The 9,321-nt window shown below is 52.5% G+C and overlaps 3 protein-coding genes across 3 annotated transcripts in view; 2 read left to right on the top strand and 1 right to left on the bottom strand.

The window, feature by feature from the left end:
• E4F1 (E4F transcription factor 1) overlaps positions 1 to 253 on the bottom strand; it is a 10,812-nt gene extending 10,559 nt beyond the window's left edge. The window contains exon 1 of the mRNA XM_009895065.1: positions 250 to 253. Coding sequence (XP_009893367.1) covers positions 250 to 253 — 4 coding nt within the window. The remainder of the gene's footprint in view (positions 1 to 249) is intronic.
• A 34-nt stretch (positions 254 to 287) lies between these two features.
• PGP (phosphoglycolate phosphatase) lies at positions 288 to 801 on the top strand. Its single transcript, XM_009895053.1, has one exon. It carries the CDS (start codon positions 288 to 290, stop codon positions 633 to 635), a length of 348 nt encoding a protein of 115 aa, XP_009893355.1. The 3' UTR covers positions 636 to 801.
• A 4,736-nt stretch (positions 802 to 5,537) lies between these two features.
• BRICD5 (BRICHOS domain containing 5) lies at positions 5,538 to 8,939 on the top strand. The gene is made up of 6 exons (XM_009895041.1): positions 5,538 to 5,567; positions 5,744 to 5,875; positions 6,555 to 6,707; positions 6,920 to 7,027; positions 8,453 to 8,606; positions 8,791 to 8,939. The coding sequence occupies exons 1-6, from the start codon at positions 5,538 to 5,540 to the stop codon at positions 8,937 to 8,939; spliced, it is 726 nt and encodes a 241-aa protein (XP_009893343.1).
• Positions 8,940 to 9,321: the final 382 nt, after the last annotated feature.

Raw genomic sequence — 9,321 nt, 5'->3', positions numbered from 1 at the left:
GAGGGGGGGATGCAGGGCCGGGGAGCGTGCGGGCACCTCGCTTGCCGCCCGGTGGGAGCGGGGGAGAATCCTTGTTGATCCTTTACTCGGGGAATAGCGGTTTCTTTCTGATCTCAATGTGGGACGGTATTACAGTCTCCTGGCAGGTTTTATGCACCGCCTCTCTTGGGACTAACTTGTTCCTCTGCCTGTCCTGTCTGTAAAGCTGAGGCATTGTGTTTCCAAAGCACTGTGTGGTTTTGTACCAGCTCATGTGGATGTCAGGAGTCTTCCGCAGCCTCTAATCAATGTTTTCTGTTCTTTCCCGAGGGACTGGCTGCCTGGTAAAAGCAGTGGAGACGGCAGCCCAACGTGAGGCGTTCATCATAGGAAAGCCCAACCGGTACATGTTTGATTGCGTGGTGAGCGAGTTCAACATCGATCCCGCTCGTACCATCATGGTGGGAGATCGGCTGGACACAGACATCCTCATGGGCAATAGCTGTGGCCTCACGACTCTGCTGACGCTTACCGGGGTCACCACGCTGGATGAAGTGAAGGGCCACCAGGAGAGCGACTGTCCTGCCAGGCAGAGCCTGGTTCCCGATTACTATGTTGATAGCATAGCCGACCTTCTCCCTGCACTGGGGGATTAATATAGCAAAATGCTTGCAGCCTCTGCAGCGGTATCCCAAGGAGGGCCCCTGTTAATCACCTTGTGACAGTAATGTACTCACTAGGATACCACCTGGAGTTAGCAACCCTTAGCTTTTTAACCTTTCTGTCCTCTCGATATGATTTTGTTTACATCTCGGTCTTTTAATGCACTTTGAAACAAAGAGGGCATTACGGTGTCACCCACGTCTTGTGGGCTTTGGGCTTTTTTTTTAATTATAAGCAACACCTCTATTCAAATGTTTGCGATACACGATGTCACGTTGTCCTCTAGACTGAGTTGAGGAAAGTAGAGCTGGTTGATCTGAGGAAAAGAACCCCACATCTTACGGTGTGTCCTCGCCTGGACAGGCTGTGGCTCAGTCTGGTTTATTCAGGGAAAATACTCTTGGAGTGTGAAGTAACTTAGCGGCTGTGTTTGGAAATGCTTGCGGTGGTTGGCGCAATTAGCGTTTGCCCTTAGGTTGATTTTTTTTTTTTGTTGTTGTTGTTGTTGCAGATGGGGTCCTGTTTAGCAGTGCAGCCCACTGCAAGCGCAATGTCAGGTCACAGAAACTGAAATCTGTCTCCTTTATTTGACCGTTGCAAATTGCACTTGTGATGCAGATTAGGATGATTCCACTCACAGAAGACAAACGGTGTCTTCTGTATACTGTATTTGTCCAAGTGTTGGATGTATGTGTAAAATACATGTACATACAAGAACTACCCCGATCCTAAATATATATCAGAATATATTTAAAATATGAATTTAAGTATAGTATATGATAATATATCTTGTTTCCCAGAAGGGAGGATAAGAGGAATGTATTTCACTGATCACAGTAGGTTTAATTCTTCTAAGCTTTTGCATTTGGTAATGCAGAAAGTCTGTAACCACATAGGATGTCCTTCACTACTGCTGCTTCCCAGAAATAACTGGATTAGTACAGAGTTAGTTCTTGTACTTCCCTCAGCATCAAAACAGCCGCTTGCCTTGGCTTTAGCTGCAGAATCTGAATTAACACTCAGTCCACAGGGGATGGATGTAGTACACGGTACAGCTTTCCACCAAAATAAGCCTGTGAGCGCACTGGCTGTGTGTGACTATGGCACGTGCTTCCTTTAAATACCCGAGGTTAATATCTTCCACGTGTGTCTGGCGTGGGGGCCTGGCACCAGTTGCTTGTCAGAAGAGGAGTGCTTGCTTGCTCAGATGATGATTACACTTTGATCTGTAGGTGGGTTTGGGTGATGCACGGCTCAGGCAACCGGGTAGATTTTTGTGCTGGCTGAATCGAAGGCCACAGATGAAAGCTTCTGCATTACAGAATTAAGTGAAAAATTATATATGCAAATAACATGCTTTTATTCCATAGATTCCACTATCAGCAGATAAACTGAAACACTGGCCTTCCTTCATCTCCCACTGTTCAGCTGAACAGCTCTAGCAGTGTGTCGATGCCATTTTCTTCCACTCGGACACTCAAAACGAGTTCACTTGCCACCTTGTTTGTACAGCAATAACTGTGCAGTTCATACTGTCTTTCGGTGTTACCAGAATATTCGCTGATCTTGTAAAAGGGTGTTCCTTTGTAACTGGGGGTTGTGCATAATCTCTTCCCTGTTCCTGTCTCCAGCTAGAAGGCTTACGCAGTCACAGAGAAACACTTACAGATAGAACTTTCACGTTATCTAGGTAAGGTGGAAATGGACATTATGGGTTTACTGCAAGTAGGCTCTGAAAATGGTGTCTTCTTTGATTGAGTTCCCGTATCTGGTGCTTACAATTTCAGAATATGTCAAGTAAAGTAGTAAATGCCAGGAGAGGCCTTCAGCCTCTTCCACGCAGCGCACTGTCCCTGCCAAGCACTGTTCACTGTACAAGGGAACCATTACCTCGATTCACATATGCTGAAATGTACTGGTGAAGGTGTCAATCGTGCTTCAAAACTCTGTATCAACTTCCAAACGGTTTTTAAGCCTCTACTTGAATCCACATTAAACTTAGAAACCTGCTTTCCCCTGGCGTTGTCTTATTTTGTAGCCTTTTCCCTGTGAGCTTTGGTGCGGCTGTACTGTGTGGAAATCCCGGGAGTTAGGGATGCAGTTTGTGTGTATCACCTTTACTCCTTACGTGCAGTATCAGGGAAAGAAAGCCAAGCTCTGGAGTGTATTTCTTTGGTTCCCAAAGCTGTGCTGGGCTCTTAGCGTGGGCTGGGATTTGCTCCTTTGAGTAAGAGTGCAGCGCAGAGCAGAATGCTTTCCCCTTTGCAATAATCCTTTCACAAATAATGTTTTATAGAAAAGAGTTTTGCTTTGTTCCTGTGCTGTAGATTAGGCAGGCCATAAATTTCTTAAAGAAGGAAAAGGTCTGCTGCGTGGCCGTTAAAATCTCTATGGGGAGAACACCCTGTCTGCGCGTGGCCGTGAGTTTTTCAAATTTCTTGTGCTACGTCGGGCCACAGCAGAAGCCAGCTAGCAGGCTGCGCTGCGGGGAGCGCTGCCTCATCTCCGTAACACCTCGGTCTGCAGAAGCGGAACTGGGGCTTTGACTGTTCCAACGCTGTTGCTGTTCTCATCAGAGCCTCAGCACGGGACGCTGCAATCTTGCGTTCTCAGTTTTGCTGTTTTAGAGGAGTGACCGTGATGGTTGGTCGACTCTCGCTGGCCACAGCGTTCAGGTGTGTATTTGTCCGGAGTCTGAGTTCGTGTCCCACAGAAGCAGCGTGCTAGAATGAGATGGTGATCTTCTACTGAAACAGCTCATTTTTGACTCACAGAAGGAAAGAGGGTGAGCGGGGAGAGGGGTTGCTAGTGCTTTGTAGACAAGAAACTCCAGGATGAGCTGCTCTCTTGGTTGAGTTTGATTGGTCCTAGGCCATGTTTGATAGAAAAATGTCTAAAAGCTGTATTTTTCCTTGATAGATACCACGTGAAGGAATGCTGTTGAGCTTTTCCTTGCCTCCATTCAGTCAGTTACATCTGGCTGGCAGATCTCAAAACCGCAAAGCTCTCATGGGGGCTCCTGGACTACTCAGGAAAACCATGGTCTGGCGACCTGGGATCTCTGTTCTCCGTGGGGTGTTGCTCATCGCAGGACACAGGTGTTAGCACGAGTGCAGCTCAGGTTGTGGCGATGACTTTGTAGCAGAGACCCTTTTCCTCGGGGTCTGGACGAGGCGAGGGCCGTAGGTGGAACACAAGCGCGTCTGTGCAGCCAAGGCTCGCAGGGCAGCAGTCTGCAGGATAAACAGTTGGCTTCAGCCCACGGAGCTCCGGCAGCACAAAGTTCATGTTGAAATGTAGAAATAACTGATGACAAGGGCAGACTGCCACTTTTCTCTATTCATTGTATTTCTTAATGAGACTTACCCGGTCCCGCTCTTAGGGCCTGCCAGCAGGGAGGGCTGACACAAAGCCCCCGATTGTCCTCCACCTGTCCCCCTCCAGCCGGCTCGCAAGGTGAGCAGGAAGTGCGGTTTTATGCACTGACAGCATCGCTCGGCAGCCCTGGCTTTTACCCCCCCCTTTCCCTTCTCCTCTCCCCAGGTGGCAGCTCTAAGGTTTCACCCTCCCGTAGGTCTAAGTTGAGGAGCTCCTGGCTGGGCAGCCCTTTGGCTGCAAGGGACACGTATTTACGTTTTGCGGAGGCACGCTTAGGTTTCCCAGGCGCGCCTGGAGTCGGGGATCATGCACAGTCTGCGCGCTGTCAGGCGGCAGAGCTGCAGGAGCGAGGTCCTCGTCTGAAGTGGAGGATGGAGGGTAGGAACGGCACCGGCAATGCTGTCCCTGCAGTGAGTATCCCCAGTCCCCCAGCTGTCACAGAGAGAGTCCCCGCTCTGTGCTTGCTCGATTCCTCTTTTGAAGGGGCTGAGCTCCTGCCGTTCCCGTGGATCCTGGTAAGATTTTGTTGATCCCCAGCCTCAGCACCCTGCGGTTCTTTTTGTAAGGCAGCTGACTGCCAGCTGGATTTTCTTGTAAGTGCCCGGACTTACACGGCATAAACCGATTGTGTAACAAGGCAGGGCAGCGCCGTCAGGTCAGAGATGCCAAAGAGCCCTGGCTTCCACGCTGCAGAGCCACTTGGGATGCGTGAGCACACGTGAACTGCAGCCTGCCGAGGGACCGGAGTCGCTGGATTTCTTTATTTGCACCTTTCCCACCCGAGGGAATTTCGTTAGCTATTGAAAACCTGCCCGTTGCTGTCGGGCTTGGGCTCTATTGCGTTTGAATTGATAAGATTTCAGCTAAGCACAGTTTTAACTGTGTTAAGACCTGCTGTTTTTCTAGTGGAATATATCTGGAAGTTACGTATTACCTAAAAAGATCAGTAACTGACCCAGAGGCTTGAAGAGCCTGGGCAGCTGTAGCAAACCTAACCATGGGCATTTATTGAATTTCTCTATGTGCTTCAGAAGATTGAGAAACAGATTATTTTTTTAAGTGTGGTTGAAACTCTGTTATTGAAAGCACATTCTTTCTGCTTTGTAAAAAAATACTTTTATTTGCCATTAAGTTAAATTAAATTGTTTCAATATGAGAATTAAAGTGAATTTTAACCGAGCCGCTAGAAGCGCCGCGTGACTGCCAAGCCCTTTTGCTTCAAGTAACAGCTTGGTCTGCGTAGAAAACAACTTATCAAGAAAATAAAACACAACCAAATACACGGAGAGGCAAGGAAGCAAGATCACGGTGCACGGGGCCTGTTTCAAATGCTGATGGTTCTCCGGGGGATTTCTTCTATAAACCAAAATTAATTTAATTTGCTGCTAAAGCGCAGCAGCAGCCCCTGTTTGTGGAAAGCTTCCCGCACCAGCCCTTCCTTGGCGGGCGGGCGGCATTTGCACGCTTCCCTGGCCGCGGGAGGAAAGCGCTCAGCTGTGGGAGTGCTGGTTACCGGGATGTCGGATCTGAAACTCCATCACTGTGGGGTAAAAGTGACATTATTTGGGGGCTGCTGCGATGTTCTGGCAGTTCTGCACTCGAACCCCAGCAGTTTGCACAGTGATTTGTCGTGAGCGAGAAGTGCATTTTATGGTGAAGAATAACCAGCAGAAGGGTTAACTTTAACTCCTGTCCTTTTTCCTTCTTTTGCCTTGGCTCCCAGGACAGGAGGCTCCCAGCACACTTCACAGCTCCATCCAGGACGTTCTGGATCATCTTGTCCGTTGCCTTGTTTTTTGCAGTTGTTGGCATCAGCGTTGTGGGGGTTCTCAGCTTCTCCCCCAGCTCTGCCCAGGTAAGGGATCCCGATCCGGGCAGGAAACCTCTTCCTACCCGCAGCCCCGAATTGCGTCGGAAGCACTTGCCAGGAGGGGGGAACAGGCTGGGATCAGGGCCAGGTTTGGCCGGTCACCCCCGGGCAGGCAGCGGCAGCGCTGCAGGCAGCGAGCTGAGCAGCGCCTGTCTCACCCCTGCAACGCCCCTGCCAAAAACCGTTGCACAAATTAAAGGAATTTCAGTGCATCGTTTGTAAATATAGCCACAAGCTGGTATTTTGCTAAGCAGGCGCGTTCCAACCTGCGGCTGTGGCCTCCGAGACGAAGGGGGAGCGTGTCTGCTGCCAGAGAGCTGCGCTGGCGCGGGAGGCAGATCCCGGCCTCCCCCCATGCACGGCTGCGGTGGAGGCCGGCGAGTCCCCCCGGTCCTGTCCTCCAGCAGCACCCAGGCAGGGTGGGCGCCTTCAGCGTGAGGGCCACCGGCACCTCTCCCTGAGCCCTGCGTGATGGAGAGCAGTGCGCTTCCCAGATGTGCTCCCCTCCCTTGGGTCAGAGCTTGCTTCTCTCCGTTGCTAAATAACTCTGAGAAGCAACAGGGACCAGCGAAGGGTCTGGGTGGGGATGTCGGGGGAGGGAGATGCTGCGCACGAGCACTGAACAGCTGATGTTTGGTGCTGCCCTCCTTCTCTTTGTGCCCAGGCTGGCTCGCAGCTTGTCCGGCTGACGCTCCAGGGCCAGCAAGACCCGCTGAGGAACCAGACGGCTTTGGTGGACAAGTCCAGGAGCACTGTGACCTACTACATAACCTCGCAGACTAACCGCACCGCCGTGGTGCTGTATGACAGCAGGAACGTAAGTGTGTGGGGACAGTCACCTGCCTCGCTAGCGTGGGTGCGAGCAGAGGAGCCCCGGCTGCTGGGGTGGGAGCAGGAGGTGCCCTTCTCTGCACCTTTAGTTAGGAAAGATAACATAGGACAAAAGGAGGAACATACTTTTTTTGGCTCTAAAGACAGCTGCGGGTGCGTGCCGCTGCCTGCTGTACCAGGGCATGATCTGTCTTGCAGGGCTATGTGTGCTACAAGCCAGCGGAGCAGCACGCGTGCTACCTGAGAAGGATGGACGCCTGGGACCTCCAGACCCTACAGACATCTCTCAACGCGTCTGAGCAAAGAGTGAGTAGCTGCTGTGACTGTTCCCCAGGGTGGTTGAGCGGACAGGGGTGATGAATTGGGCTTTGCCCAGAGTCCCGGCTCGCTGAAGGCCCTTTCCTGCATGGGTTTGTGTTTGCAGCGCTGACTTCTGCACATCAGCATCCCACTTGTGCCTCAGTGAGGAGGGCACGGGCTCTCCCAGCTGGGGGGGGGGCGGCAGCAGCAGCCCCCTCTTCTGTCAGATTCTGCTCGGGGAAGGGCTGGCTTGGTGTCTTGCATAGGAGCAGAGCTCTGCCTTGCAGCGCTGGGCTCGGAGCGTGTGAGCTCAGAGCAGCAACTCCCGGTTTTACTGATACCTTACCTTGTGAGAACCAGCAGAGCTGCAGGCTGGGGAAGGGGGATACAACCCACAGAGGTGAATAGGAGGGCTCTCGCAGGACCCCGCTCCCACTGGATTCTGTTACCTGCTCAAAATTCTGGGGAACAAAAAACAAAGGGGGTTTGTTAGCAATTCACAGGGGAAAATGTTGGAGTAAATCATGTATACGGACCCTCCGAACAAAATGTTAATGGATGCGTGGGCAGGGGGCAGATTCTGTTTCAAGAAGACAGAGGGCCCCATTTTTTTGTGCCTCTACCATCTGCTCTCCGTTTCCTCGGGGGCTCCTGAGGGGTCCTTGTCCCTCGGCTGCCGCTCCCACCCAGCCGGAAAGCGATGGGCAGCGTTTAACCCAGAGCAATGTAGGAACACAGCACCCATAAGAGCGGACTACCAAATGGGATGCAAGGATCTGCCCTGCTCTGAGGCTCGTTAATGGAAGTAAACGAGTTGATGATGCCGAGGGGGCCAGCAGCCCAGTCGGTCATCGTACAGGACCCAGCATTGAGGAGCCTCAGCTCAGCCTTGTCCTGTCCCAGCCACCACGGGGCTGAAGGACACTGGTTTGCACCACACCCGGTGCTGGAGGCTCTGCCACTGTGCATGGAGAGAGGATGGGACAGCCGTGGGTCACTGTGGCTCTGATGCAGCTGAAGCCCGGGGGTGGCAGCGGCGCTGGGCAGGCAGGACGGATCAGACCGATGCTCCTCTGCCAGCAAGCGGTGGCTGTTGACGCCTGGCACAACGGGGTGTTTTAGCTCCAGGCCTGTGGACAAAACAGCCCAGCGAGGGACCCAGGAGGAACTGCGACCCCCTAGTTCCCAAGCTGCGAGGGGCTGCGGGCCGTCCCCACTCCAGCCTTTGCCCCTGGGGGGCTGCTCTGGCCACAGCGAGCAGCCCGGCAGCCTGGTGGGATGGGACAGCCATCGGAAGAAACCTGTCCTTACTGCTGGGGTAGAGACTGCTCCCTGGGTGCCTTGAGAGGGAGAGGTGGTCTGCGGGGCTGGAGGGCAGTGCCAGGAGGGGCAAAGTGCCTCAGGAGGAATTAACAGGGATGTTTCTTTCAGGCTGATCAGCTGCTACATCAGAATAACCAGACCAAGTACTACCGGGAGTTCCTGGGCATTCTGGCAGGGGAACAGGTGGACCCCAAAAGCCTGGGGGAGGCTGTCCAAGCCCTGTGCGAGCAGACGTCCATCTTCTGGGTCAGGAGAGGGGAGGGTAAGTTGTACAATGTCCCTTTGCACAAGAGGGAAGCACGATTGTTTCTAGTACATGTAAGACATCACCTAAGAGCAGCAGGCTCTGCTTCACAAAATCTGATGCACGGCCCGGGGTGGGCTGCCAAGGCTCAGGACAGGTGACCTCTCGTTCAAAATCAAACCATTGTTCCGCAATCACCCAGCGCTGGTTCATACTGGCTCGTTCCCGCACCCTGCGGGGAACTGCGGCGCTGGCTGGGACAGGCTCCGCACCCCCTTCCCTGGGCAGCACAGCCTGACTGCACGGCGCAACCACAACACAGAGCAGTCCCCTGCGACGCTGTCGGCTTAATAGTTGTCACCTTCATCTTCACCAAAAGCAGCCTGCCGAGCTCGCGTTCTGTTCTGTCTTACTCCAGCTTTAATGAGAAAGGTCATTCCCTGAGGCTTTCCACTTGTTTGGCTCCCCAGGGACTCGTAGCTGCGGGACTGCAAAGCATTCCTCTCACCCTGCTTCTGTCCTTGCTCATTTGGCAGGTCCGGGGAAGCAGCGGCTGATCTACCTTTGTATTGACATCTGTTTTCCAAGCAACATTTGTGTGTCTATCTGCTTTTATTACCTCCCTGAGTAAGTCTGGCAGCCGCGGATGTCCTCTCGCTGCCCTACATACTTGAACTGGATTCCTGAAAAGCCTCTGATTTCAACAAGGAAGGTAACATCTACAATATCCCCC

This window comes from Charadrius vociferus, unplaced genomic scaffold (genome assembly GCF_000708025.1).
Source record: "Charadrius vociferus isolate BGI_N301 unplaced genomic scaffold, ASM70802v2 scaffold600, whole genome shotgun sequence".
Lineage (NCBI taxonomy): Eukaryota > Metazoa > Chordata > Aves > Charadriiformes > Charadriidae > Charadrius > Charadrius vociferus.
Note: the sequence above shows the minus strand (reverse complement) of the source record. Positions and strands in the feature narration are given on the sequence as shown.